This window comes from Cervus canadensis, chromosome 28, assembly GCF_019320065.1.
Source record: "Cervus canadensis isolate Bull #8, Minnesota chromosome 28, ASM1932006v1, whole genome shotgun sequence".
Taxonomy (NCBI): Eukaryota; Metazoa; Chordata; class Mammalia; order Artiodactyla; family Cervidae; genus Cervus; species Cervus canadensis.
The window spans coordinates 18,741,876-18,755,812 of record NC_057413.1 but is presented as its reverse complement, the minus strand read 5'-3'; the positions used below and the strand labels follow the sequence as shown (position 1 = coordinate 18,755,812).

At 38.2% G+C, this 13,937-nt stretch overlaps 1 protein-coding gene across 1 annotated transcript in view; it reads right to left on the bottom strand.

Moving 5' to 3' along the window:
* The window catches only part of LOC122429225 (testis-expressed basic protein 1-like), a 128,956-nt gene that overhangs the window by 98,250 nt on the left and 16,769 nt on the right, over positions 1-13,937 (bottom strand). Inside the window, exons 13-24 of the mRNA XM_043449470.1 lie at positions 12,734-12,754; positions 12,027-12,047; positions 11,448-11,468; positions 10,825-10,845; positions 9,227-9,247; positions 8,630-8,650; positions 6,720-6,740; positions 3,229-3,252; positions 2,568-2,591; positions 2,233-2,256; positions 1,743-1,763; positions 769-789 (exon numbers count right to left, since the gene is read on the bottom strand). Of these exons, the coding sequence (XP_043305405.1) occupies positions 769-789; positions 1,743-1,763; positions 2,233-2,256; positions 2,568-2,591; positions 3,229-3,252; positions 6,720-6,740; positions 8,630-8,650; positions 9,227-9,247; positions 10,825-10,845; positions 11,448-11,468; positions 12,027-12,047; positions 12,734-12,754 (261 nt within the window). The remainder of the gene's footprint in view (positions 1-768; positions 790-1,742; positions 1,764-2,232; positions 2,257-2,567; positions 2,592-3,228; positions 3,253-6,719; positions 6,741-8,629; positions 8,651-9,226; positions 9,248-10,824; positions 10,846-11,447; positions 11,469-12,026; positions 12,048-12,733; positions 12,755-13,937) is intronic.

Below are 13,937 nucleotides of genomic sequence, written 5' to 3'. Positions count from 1 at the left end.
GACCCCGTGGACTGCAGCATGGCAACTCTTTGCATCGGGTGACCACAATTTTACCATTTGTGGGAAAATTGGGTAGAGTTAAGTAGCAGCTGTGCTCTTTAGACTGCATATGGCCTTCTAATTCTCTGTAATTCCTAGGGGATGCACTTTACCTCATTCAGTTATATTACCTTTCTGGGCTCTGTTGGCATCTAAATTTTTAACCTTGACACGCACTTTGGGTTTTAATATTAATGTGATTTTATTTCAATCTGAGAAACCCTGGGGGATATTGGGCTTGCATAAAAATCACTTATAGGTATGATAACCAAATTCAAATTATGGAACACTAGAACAGTGAAAACTATGGCTTCATGAATTCTATATTAAATATCACCATGGTTTGGTTAGTTGCTAAGTTGTGTCTGGCTCTTGCAACCCCATGAACTGTAGCCTGCCAGGTGCCTTTGTCCATGGGATTTTCCAGGCAAGAATACTGGAGTGGGTTGCCATTTCCTTCTCCAAAATATCACCATGGTCAGTGCTTTATCTGGTTTAAATATTAAGTCACTGTTGGTATTTGTAATCTGAGAAGACAAGAGCTGAAATAATAGGAACTCCTATAGTTATGTATCAAAAAGGTCATTTTGCATTCCTAATCTTAAGGCCTTTGGTAATATGGAAGCAACTGAATATGAGAAACATGAGTCTCAACCTTTTGGCTAGTTAAAATAGAAACATCTAAGCTGAGAAAAAGTCTCACATAAGACAGATTGATAAAAAACTTACTTGAGGTTCTCTGTGAAATCACTAAAAAATAAACAAAAAGAAATCCATGTAATTTTTCTTAAATACAAAAACATAATATTATAAAATATATTCTGTCTGTGTCTGTGAGGGGAGGACTTGGGTGGGAATAAGAAGAAAGCATTGCAAATGGCCTTAGAAAGCAGTTGCAGTGCAAACTTAGATATGAGATTAAGCAGTGATGATTTAATGATGAAGTCAAGGCAGGGTTTTATCAAAAGTCTTCTTCATATACTGGATCTGAACAACTTTGGGTGTAGTGCCAGGCAAAGATAACTGGATATTTCTGTTTTAGATAGCAATATATTCTTTGAGGGAACACTCAAAAGTCTGTCTCCATTTAAACATCATTTTGGACTTCCTTCTCTCTCAAAAAAATCTGCCTACCTCTGTTATTTCATAATATTCAGTTTTTTTGTTGACAAATGCTACCTTACTCCTTTTTGTTCTGGCTGTACCACATGGCATGCAGGATAGTTCCCCAACCAGGGACTGAACCCCTGCTCCCTGCACTGGGAGCACAGAGTCTTCACCACTAGATTGCCAGGGAAGTCCCTAATCAGTATTTTCTTAAATTATGTATAATGTAAGGGAAAGTGTTAGTCACTCAAGTAGTCATGTCCAAATCTTTGTGACCCCATGGACAGTAGCCCATCAGGCTCCTCTCTCCATGGGATTCTCCAGGCTAGAATACTGGAGTGGGTTGCAATTTCCTTCTCCAGGGGATCTTCCCGACCCAGGGATCAACATGGCTCTCTCACATTGCAGGCAGACTCTTTACTGACTGAGCCATGAGGGAAGCCCTTAATAATAATGCCCATAAAATAATGTAGGGGAAGCTGACTAATAAGAAAATAAGAGAGCAATGAGAAAATCAAATCACTATAACAGAAAAAAGTCCCTCAGACTTTGAAGATCAAACATAACCAAAGTAGAGAGAGAGATGTTATACTTACTTATGGGTGCCAGGGGCAGACCTAAAAAACAAGTCAGATTATCAGTGGATATTTGTTTGAAAAAAACAACTTTCTTTTTAAGGAATTATATTTGTGTAGGGGAGAAGCTTATTTGTCCCATAGCTCTTTGTTTAAATTATGGTTCTATGACTATGTATTCTTGGGCCAGATTGCGGCCTCAGTTTCTTAGTCTTTACAGAGAGGTCAGTGGAGTTACTCTAAGAATTAAATAATGTAAAGTATTAATAATTAAAGCACTTATATAGTTCTGATCACATAGGAGATGCAAGGTAAATACATGTTTGCAATTAAGTAAATATAAGTTGATTTCTCAGAGAAAGAAGTTGGATGAGCAGAAGGCAGAGGGAATTGAGAGCTATGAGTCTCAGGTTTCTACACAGAGTTAGAAATGAGGAGGACAGGGTCTGGTCCCTAGGCCTTGTAGAGAACAATTACAATGGGAAATAGTGGAAAAACGGATGAAACTTACCCCTGAGCATTGAAGGTGGACAAGCTGAAAGACAGAAAAATATCATCACAACTCTTTTCTCTCCCACTGTATTTCTGTCTGCTTTTTTAAAGAGAGTTCCTTCTTGATAGGTCATTATAATAGTAGGAAAAAATGTTACCTTTGGTCTTTATTTGCTTTTAACGTAAGTCAGCAGGATTTGGACTTTTCAAAAAATCATTTATAACAATGGAATTTTGACCACGTGAGGGTAAGCGGTTAGTTAAAGCAGCATGTACCCTATGCCCAGAAATTCCAGCATAACTGGGGAAAGGAGAAATAGGACCCCTCAGTGGAAGAAACACGGAGTGACTTACTGAGGGCTTGTGGAGCTGGTCCATCTAGAAAATACAACCGAGAAAATTTTTATCTTTCCCCCTACTTTTTCCCCATTCAATATGTTTTTCATTTTGTGAAGTCCCTTGTAGCATATCATTTTTAACTGCTGGGAAGCTTTCCTCTCTGCTCTTTATTTTTTACATGAATCAGTGGAGGTTTTTTTTTCCCCCCACAGAGTTATTAAAAAGCTGATAGACTTACTGAAAATATGAATGTGAGACATGAAGGAAACAGCTACTTCTAATCTTTGAAATACCTGTATGGTCAGGGAAGTTTCCTCGAGTATCTTGGAATTCAAACTTGGAAAAACAGACTAAGTAGGGCAGGAGGTCCAAATGAAAACTGTCTTAGAAACTTCTTATCCCCTCTTTTCTCTCCCGTCATTTTTTCATTGTCTGTAGGTATTCTTTTGTTGGTCTTTATAACTAAGCAAAACTTTTTTCTCCCCTCTTCATTTTTACGTAAATTAGTAGTGTCAGACCTTTCCTGGTCAAAATAACCCAGAGGCATTTTGATAGCCAGGTTGCAAGAGAACAAGATGTACCTCAAGCCCTTTGTATTTCAGTGTGACCAGGTAAAGACTTTTGGACCCCATTAAAAATCAGTTAAACTCTGGGGCAAACAATCAAACAGACTTACTGACTGCATGAGGAGTTGATCCCGCTGAAAACAAGCAGAGATATTTTTTTTATTACTCATTTCTTGTCTACTCTTCTGTTCATTTTTTTCTGTCAGAGACAGAAAAAGTTTTTCTGACCAGACATTTGAACTTTCCAGAAAAATTATAATCAGTTGATGGAATACTGGTTAATGGAGAAGCAAAAGGGAAAATAAAATAGGAATTTCAAATTCCTATACCAGAACTCAAGTTCCAATAGACATTTCTGGACCTTGATAAGTACACAGCAGAAAAATAAACAATTTACTAATTGCTGATATAAATGACCTAGTGCTGATATAAATGACCTAGCAGGAAAATAGAAATATTATCTGTATCTTTTTCTCTCACTCATTTTTCCCTTCTGCATGGAAAGTCCCTAACTAACAATCTTTAGAACCATGGAGAAATTTTTTTTCTGTTCTTTATTTTTATATGACTCAGTGAACATTCTGGAAACTTGTTAATAACTAAGTGGAATTCTGAATAATGGAAAAATAAAAGGTCAAGGAAGTGGGAGCTTTAAGTTATTGCAATCCCAATAAGGATGTATAAATTTTGGTTCAGGTAAATCTGTTAGATACTGCTGGAAACAACTGAGTTCCTTTGGAAAGGGCGATATTCAAACTTACAGGATGATCTTGAAGCTGAAAAGCAAAGAGAGAAATCAGGGTGTAAAGGCTGATGAAATAAGAACTAGTTTTCCTCTTACTATTCTGAGAGAGAGTATCCGAAATATCTGTGGAGATAGAATCAAATCCTTGTAGGTGTTGTAGCACACTGTGGTGGGGAATACAATTGCCATCATACCTTGTAGGTTGAATTGTAGGATTCTGCCTTCTGCTTAGTCTGGGAGGCTGCAGGAAAGGGAGATGACTTATCTCTTCCCTTTTTGCAGTGGCTGGTCAACTACTTAAAATCTTACAGTGGTGTAGGTAATTTAAACTGTATTGCCTTTACTATTTTTCTTCCTTTTTCTTCAGCCTTCTCAAGGTCTCCTTCACTCATGTAAATATACTCCCTCTCTTACTGACAAGTCACAGTAAACTTCAGATAGTTTCCTCCATTTTAAAATATAATATTATATATATATACACTTTATATATGTATATATTTGTATATAATGTATGTGTGTATGTATGTGTGTATGTGTTAGAAATGCAAAAAAGCAAAATGGCTGCCTGAGGAGGCCTTACAAATAGCTGTGAAGAGAAGCGAAAAGCAAAGGAGAAAAGGAAAGATATTCCCATTTGAATTCAGAGTTCCAAAGAATAGCAAGCAGAGACAAGAAAGCCTTCCTCAGCGGTCAGTGCAAAGAAATAGAGGAAAACAACAGAATGGGAAAGACTAGAGATCTCTTCAAGAAAATTAGAGATACCAAGGGAACATTTCATGCAACAATGGGTTCAATAAAGGACAGAAATGGTATGGACCTAACAGAAGCAGAAGATATTAAGAAGAGGTGGCAAGAATACACAGAACTGTACAAAAAAGATCTTCACAACCCAGATGATCACGATGGTGTGATCACTCACCTAGAGCCAGACATCCTGGAATGTGAAGTCAAGTGGGCCTTAGAAAGCATCACTATGAAGAAAGCTAGTGGAGGTGATGGAATTCCAGTTGAGCTATTTCAAATCCTGAAAGACGATGCTGTGAAAGTGCTGCACTCAGTATGCCAACAAATTTGGAAAACTCAGCAGTGGCCACAGAACTGGAAAAGGTCAGTGTTCATTCCAATCCGAAAGAAAGGAAATGCCAAAGAATGCTCAAACTACCGTGCAATTGCACTCATCTCACACGCTAGTAAAGTAATGCCCCAAATTCTCCAAACCAGGCTTCAGCAATATGTGAACCATGAACTTCCAGATGTTCAAGCTGGTTTTAGAAAAGGTAGAGGAACCAGAGATCAAATTGCCAACATTTGCTGGATCATTGAAAAAACAAGAGAGTTCCAGAAAAACATCTATTTTTGCTTTATTGACTATGCCAAAGCCTTTGACTGTGTGGATCACAATAAACTGTGGAAAATTCTGAAAGAGATGGGAATACCAGACCACCTGACCTGCCTCTTGAGAAATCTATATGCAGGTCAGGAAGCAACAGTTAGAACTGGACATGGAACAACAGACTGGTTCCAAATAGGAAAGGGAGTACGTCAAGGCTGTATATTGTCACCCTGCTTATTTAACTTACATGCACACTATATCATGAGAAATGCCAGGCTGATGAAGCACAAGCTGTAATCAAGATTGCCGGAAGAAATATCAATAACCTCAGATATGCAGATGACACCACCCTTATGGCAGAAAGTGAAGAGGAACTAAAAAGCTTCTTGATGAAAGTGAAAGAGGAGAGTGAAAAAGTTGGCTTAAACCTCAACATTCAGAAAACGAAGATCATGGCATTCAGTCCTGTCACTTCATGGGAAATAGATGGGGAAACAGTGGAAACAGTGTCAGACTTTATTTTTTTGGGCTCCAAAATCAGTGCAGATGTCTGATTGCAGCCATGAAATTAAAAGACGCTTACTCCTTGGAAGGAAAGTTATGACCAACCTAGATAGCATATTAAAAAGCAGAGACATTACTTTGCCAACAAAGGTCCATATAGTCAAGGCTATGATTTTTCCTGTGGTCATGTATGGATGTGAGAGTTGGACTATAAAGAAAGCTGAGTGCAAAAGAATTGGTGCTTTTGAACTGTGGTGTTGGAGAAGACTCTTGAGAGTCCCTTGGACTGCAAGGAGATCCAACCAGTCCATCCTAAAGGAGATCAGTCCTGGGTGTTCATTGGTAGGACTGATGTTGAAGCTGAAACTCCAATACTTTGGCCATCTCATGCGAAGAGTGGACTCATTGGAAAAGACCCTGATGCTGGGAGGGATTGGGAGCAGGAGGGGAAGGGGACGACAGAGGATGAAATGGCTGAATGGCATCACCGACTCGATGGATGTGAGTTTGGGTGAACTCTGGGAGTTGGTGATGGACAGGGAGGCCTGGCGTGCTGCGATTCATGGGGTTGTGAGGAGTCAGACATGACTGAGCGGCTGAACTGAACTGAACTGATGTGTTAGTTGCTCAGTTGTTTCTGACTCTTTGTGATCCCATGGACTGTAGCCTGCCAGGATTCTCTGTCCATGGAATTCTCCAGGTAAGAATACTGGAGTGGGTTACTATCCCCTGCTCTAGGCGATATTCCCTACTGGGATTGAACCTGAGTCTTCTGCACTGCAGGTTGATTCTTTACTGTCTGAGCCACCAGAGAAGCCCATAATATATGTTACATATACGTGTATATTACATTATGTATTTTGGGTTATTAAGTGGGATTGTAGTCCCCTCAATTCATTTATTCTTGGGGTGAGGTGCAGCTAGATAGTGGAAAGAGCAAGGGACTGGGAAACGTAAATTTCTATACCCAGACCTGGGAGGAAGCTGAAAGCAACTATAAGAACAGGCATGGAACTTACAGGTCATTTCTGAAGTTTCAGCTGGTGGAAAAATGGAAGGAAAAAAAAGCAGAAATTAGTTTGTAGAATCAAGAGAACTCAGTTCTCACATTATGGGCTTAAAAAGAGTAACTGCAGAGAGGATGCAGGGAACTCTGAAACCTGCCTGTTAGCTGAGGGTCTGGGCTTAAGCACCCACCCCTGTTCTTTGTATTCTCAGGTCTGTATCTCCTGCCTGGGGCAGAAGAGTGGCCATCCTTTCCATCCCTTTTGGGTCTTGTAAATAGAAGAAACACTTTCAGATGTTGATAAACTTAAACTTGTGCTTCTGCACTTCTGTGTACTTTTGCCATTCTTATCTTCACTAGTCTTTTTCTTTCCTAATGTTTTAATTGATTTGAAAAGTCTTCTTCCAAATGCTTCTCTTTCCTAGTCCCATTTGAAGCACTTGTTTTTGTTAATTAAAAAATTAATCAATGTGTTTTGTGCATTCTCCAAATCATGGGTAATCTTGGGGAAAGCTTAGGAAGGAATGAATGTAGCAATATAATTCATTTAAACATTGCTATGTATTTAAAAGTGTTTACACATAGGGAGAGGGATTAAGCAGGGAGAAAAAGAAGGGAAAGGGAATTGATGTACCTATATAGATTCTCTGGCACACGTGACCATTAGGGGACTTGGACCAATGGAGCCCTTCCTTTAGCCACAGTGGGATCCTCTGAGGTGAACTGATTTAGGATTTTTCCCCCTTATAAGAATTATGAGAACTTTCAAGACTGTAAGTCTTGGTGATAATAAAAAGTACTGAGAAAGGCAGCCTTGATTTAGGGGAACAGTCAGTAAATGATGGCTGGTATTCATCCACAACAAGAAGCATTTAGGGCAGGTAACATCCATTTCAGCAGTCATAGTATGATTGTGTGGGAGATCGCCTGTAGTCACCACATTTTGAGTTCCTTTTTCCAAGACATCCTGGAGGACTGTAAACTCCACAGCAACAGAGGTCAACCACATCTTTCTCTCTCTTATTCATGACTTTATCCCCGGGGCACATCAGTTTCTGATACATGATAGAAGCTCAGCTAGTTGAAGTAATGTCTGAGTACACCCGACTTGCTTTCTGATAATTTTTTCCTATTTGGCTTGAACTTGGGGATGCTATCACTTAATTTCCATACTAAAATTTTTCTATCACATGGGATTGGTTTTGACACTCCAGATTTTGACACCAGCTTTGCTCTTTCTAGCTGCAGTACAAACTTAACCTTCCACTTTCTTCTACTTGTAGTTTGTAGGTACCTGATGAATCTGTCAGTTCCTGTAATTGCAGCCCAACTACTGTCATATCCTGTTCCCCTGAGCTCACGTGTGTGTGTGTGTGTGTGTGTGTGTGTTGAGGGTTGTTTGGGGTGATTGGGCAGGATGGGACTTGAGAAAGAAAAAGGTCTTGGGGGAAAAGATGAGGGATCCCAGGGTAGACTAGATCCTGAGCAATATTCCTAGAAACTAGAAGGAATCTGGTAAGGCCTCTTTCTGTTTACATTTGATTGTCTTTTCCCTCTTTTACATTTATTTTCAAATATTGCCTGCCTTTTCTCATTGTCTTTACATTGTCTCCATTATCTTTGAGTAGGCCCTTATAAACTACAAAGCACTTCAGAACTGGAAAGTCATCCTTACTATTCTTCTTCTGTCACATTAGAAAATTTTATATTGTTTTAGAAGCCATTACTGATCATTATTGAGGGAATTTTCTTATTCCTTCTCTATAAAAAATAGCCCTGGAAAATTCTAGGCAGGTAGAAATTGGGAAGCATGAAAACATGTCTAAAATCACTATCTTTCTGGCAATAGATACATTTAAGACAGAAAACAGGCCCTTTAGACATTGCAGAACACCAGAGGAAAGAAATAGGTAAGGGACTTACCACTGGGTCCAGTATATTGTACTAAAAACAGAAATAAACATAAATTATTGTACTTGTTAAACATGAAAAACACATGTGTACCATTGATGTTTTCCAAAGGAGAGCAATGAAAACGGTTTCTCTGGAATAACTAAATCCCAGTTTTCAAGATCAAATATTTTTTACTGCACTGCTGTTGGACTATAGCCTTTCCATAAGAATCGCATCTTCCTCTAAGAGATTTGTAACCTTGTTTTAGTTGGCAAGATAACCACTTCATTGTTGCCTTTCCAAGTGTTTAAGGTAAAATCTTAATTATATTCTCTTCTCTCCATTTGCCTCATTTTTTTTTTCTTCACATCATTTTTTATCCTTCTCTGAGCCATCTTTCTATTGTCTTCTTCATCATTTCTTACATCATCCTCCCCTAGATTCTGTTGCATCTTTTCTTTGGAATGGTTCTCTAATAATTATTGACAAACCACTATTATCACTATTATAATTATCACTGTTATTAATTTGAGTAATATGTAAGAGTGGAATATATGTACCTTATTAATGTACATATGCATCTTATTAATATATATGTATATATACACATACATATGGGCAACTTACCAATAGGTCCTGGAGTTTGCACTAAAAAGAAATCCAAATTGACAAATGAGTATAGGTGTTCGGATGAAGAATACATCTTTTAATGAATTTTATTTAGGGATGAGACTTGGAGGGGTAGAGTATGGTAGAGGAAGTTGTATCAGTAATGAGAACATCCGGGAGCTTGGTTAACTATAGAACAAAAAAGGGATGTTCAAATATACTGCAATTCAGCCTGAGGTGAGGGTTTCCTAGGATCCTTGTCAACCAAGGAGACAGAAAAGAAATGTGAAAGTTTATACTTTTCTTTCCTGTCAGTAACAGAAGATATTGCTTTTTCAAGGGACCACCCTGTACTAAAGTATTTCTGACCAGCTAATATGTTCTAGGAGTAGGTATTAGGGTAGGAAGATAGAAGTCCTGTCTTCTCACAGCTTCCAGCTTACTGGGAACTGATAAAGGGTCAAAGACTGCCTTGATTAGTTTTAGTGTCTGTGGACAAAGGGTCAACAAAGTCTTCAGTTTTAATGAGAATTTAGCCTTCAGTTGATTTTCTAGCTCTGATCCTTTGGTGACCTGATAAAGATTGTAAATCTGCCATGTTACTTGGCAACATTGGTTTTACACAAGAATGATCCTTGAACAGTGAACTGCATCTGAACTGGGAGAACTATAAATACCTATTAGAAAGCCATGACTTTGGGCTTCCTTGAGTGTAGTGCCCATGTGTTTAGGGATTTTCTTATGGGATCTCTTTAGACATCTGCACAGACCATTGTCAAGATTACTGTAGCAGAAGAGGAATGGGTATAATATCTGCCTTACCCACCACCGTTGAATCTAACAACATAATGCATTTGAAATTTAGAAAAGTCATAAAGCATTATACGAATCATTCAAAGAATGTGACTAGATACAAATACAAGACTCATATTCATTTTGTCAAATGAGCATAGAGGAACCTAAAATCATATTTCTTTAATTTTATAATTTAAAAATATTTTCAGTTTTTGCTAGGAATACTATAATCCAGTGTGTGAAGCTATGACTGTTTGCTCTTGTTTATAAGCATATAATGATGGATAATTGTATCTTGAAGCCTAACCATTATTTATAATGTTTCTATGGAAAAATGCAACAGGGCAAGTTGCTAAAAGTTGGTGAAATAGAACCTACCTATCCTGGAGAGAACTTTTCAGAGTAGTTAGAAATGAAAAGAATCTGAAAATTTCTTTTTTTTTTTTTTTAAACAAAATGAAGATTATATAATGAAAGATTACATGCACAGAAAGCAAGAAGTTTAGAAGCTATGTTCTAAATTTTTATTACATATTGGTTTTAAAGAGCTAGATTATGTACTAAAGTGGGAACAGCTCACAGAAGACCATTCTTAGGGGACTTTTTTTTTTTTAAACTTGTTTTTCAGCTTCATAGTTAACATCTTTTATTGCAGAACCTGGTTGAATCTAGCCTTTAGGAATTCCGGGTGGGATAATGAGGCAGTGGAAACACTTGGTCCTGGAGACTGTGGGCATGAATCATTGAAATAAAAATAGACTGATGTTTTAAGCATTATAAAGGATTAAACGGTGTTATAATTTGAGACTTAAGTGACTTACCGATGGTCTTTTGAGAGAGTTCTATAAAAGAATAAAAAAGAAGAAAAGAAGTGAAAAAAACTGAGGAGGTGCTTTCAGGTTCCGGTTTGCATTCCCTAGTAAGACTCTGTACCACCAAACTTGGGGAAAGCTGCAGCTGGGTAGTGGGGCTGTTGCCTTTCTTGCTGGAATGGTAAGAAAAATCTATTACATATAAGAGCTCCTCATCTAATGGATCCACTGAGAGGGTAAGTAGTAAAGAGAGATTACCCTGGTGGTCCATTAAAATCTCTGTAGAGGACTGGAAAAATCCTTCTCCGTTTAAACTTGGTTATCTTCCTTTCTCCCTTGTTTCATTTCACTTCATCTCATTCTGGTCTTAAAAGTCCTTTGTATGATGTTGACAAGTCTTTGGAAATCTACAAGTGTTTGTCTTTTACTTTATAGCTTGTATTTAGCAGTGGAATGTACATTCACAGAATCATTCATGACTTGCGAAAATGCTTGTAGAAGAAAATTGAAAGGTCAAGAAAATGTGGACCCCCCAAACCCCTGAAGTTCCAACATGGAATCCAAGGGAGGATCTTTAATATACTGAAGGCAATTAAAATGCTTTACAGTGAAGAATTAGACAGCAAACTTACTGATAGGTCCTGTACCTCCAGCTGAGAAACACAGAGAGAGAGAGAGAGAAATCAGTATGTTGCACAACTGTGAAAGATACCCATTCTCCAACACTTACTCGAGAGGGAGTGTCATAATGAAAATCCCAGGGAGATCAAAGGTTGTGTGTATGGCAGTACTTGGATAGGGTTCCTATTGCACAACCTAGGAGACCTACAGGAATGGAGGCCTTCCCTTTTCAGTGATGATCTAAACTCTTTAGAGGATTTGGAAAGACTCATTCCCACTAATTTGTAATGCCTTTTTATTTTCTTACAATTTTTTCTTTTTTTCCTCATTCCTTTAGGGACTTACTATTTGAAAAGTGAACCTTCCCTTGCTGACAGCATTAGGACTGCTTCTAAGAGGGTCCTTTTCTTTTCTACTTTCTTACATTAGCCCATAGAAGCTCTACTTCATTCAGAGCTTTTTTGGAAACTGTGATAGGAATACTAGGGGAGTCAAGAAGCATGATATCAAGAAAAAGGGCAGATCAGTTCTAAAGACCTGTAGGTCAGACGTCAAAGGAAACAGAATAGATAAACAAGTTCAGTACTTACGAATAGGTGCTGTGAATTGCACTGAAATATAGAGAGGAAGGAAATTGGTGTGGTTTGATACTAACTGAATTCTTATGCCACTAATATTATTTTTAAGAACCCAGGAAGACCCATAATCCACCCACTGGATCAAATCTTTCAGCATTCATCTTAAGTGATAAGTCTATGGCAGAGAAGAATGTATAGAACCTAGTCTGAAGGTCATTATCTCTTCTCCTTCACCCTCATCCCTTTCCCTCTTCTGTTTTCCTCTTTTCTCTACCTTTCAGCTCTCTCAAAGGATTCTGACTATTTAGGAATTGGTAGATGTCAGTTCCTTTATCTTTTTTTCATCACCATCTCTTCCTTTGTCTTCACCATGCTTATTCTTTTGCCTTCTCCTAGAACTACCTGTTTTTCTTGTAGTTCTTCCCTCAATTTAGGAAAAGCCCATAAATAACAGTTTTGATTATTTTGATCATAACTCAGATAATTTTTTCCTGGTCATTATTTTAAATATAAATTATTTGGCTTTCCCTTGTCTTAAACTCAGTTACAATTCAGGGTATCTATTTCTGATAGCTTAGGCATCAGGAGATTGAAATGCAATCAAGAAGCATGACTGGGAAAGCCTAGAGATGCAGAAATGGAAACAGGGTAAAGAGAGGGTCCCCTATCCCACAGAAGACTAAAGGGTGTCAGAATTAGGAAACAGAAAAGGAACTCACTTATTGGGCCAATAGTTCCAGCTAAAATATAAGAAAAACAAGACAGAACTAATTAGAATGGTTCTTTGGCATAGGAAAATACAATTTTCATTGAAATTATTTCTGGGAAAACATGAGAAGTATAGACACCAGTACCAAAATTTCCACTTCCCTGGAAAAGTAAATGAAGTTTATTCTTCATTCTCCATCTTGGAGGATCCCAGGACTACTGGCTCTGGCAGCTGGAGCTGCAAGGGTGCAGTGGTCAGTGTTCCTTCCCCAGTGGGTGCCTTATTTGTAGCTCTGTAGATTACAGGCCGTTGTCCTTCCTCCAGCTGGGCTAATTTGAACTTGTTTAGCTAGAAACCATAACCTCATCTTCTGAAGGAGGAAGTGGAAATTTCTGTCTCTTTTAAGTGACCTTGGTTCCCTTATTCGACAGATTAACTTCACCTTCAATATCTTAGTGTCTAAGAGGGAATAGAAACTTCTAGATAGACTCAAGACATTCACAGGTATAGTTGGAGGCTAAAGAGATTGAGGCATGAGATACCCATGCTTAGCATTAATAGCCTTCTCTTTCTTTACACACATACACACGTACCCCTCTATACCTCCTAGGTGCACTTCTGTGGCACCTCTCCAATATTTATGCTTGAAGTTTGAATTTTGATTATCTTAATCATGTTTCGTGTGCATAAACGCTCCAGGAGGAGTAGACACAGGATGTGATTTGCCATGAGCCCTAACTCCTCAAATTGTTTTTCTTCCTCCTCCCTTCAGAGCTGGCACTGCCCAAGTGCTCAAGTTCTGAACATCTTCGGGAGTGATGGATAGAGATGTGTTAGGAAATTAATCAAACCTCTCTGAGTTTCATCTTTCTTATTATTGGCTTTAAGGATACTCTTTGTGTGGAGAATCTTTAGAGATAGAGGAACTAGTTAAACTTAGGTCAAGTACACTCAACTTTTTATTTCCTTTCCAAATGCGAAAGGATTGAAACTTTGTAAAGCAATAGTTCTAAACTTTACTGTGCACACAAATCACTTGGGGATCTTGTTAAAAAGCAGATTCTGATTTAATAGTTCTGAGAATGGGTGTTAGGCCGAGACTCTGCATTTCTCATAAACTCCAAGGTGATGCCAACACAGGTCCTTGGACTCACTTTATACAGCAAGGCCATAAAGGACTGGTAAAATTTCAGAGCATTTGTACATTTTTACCT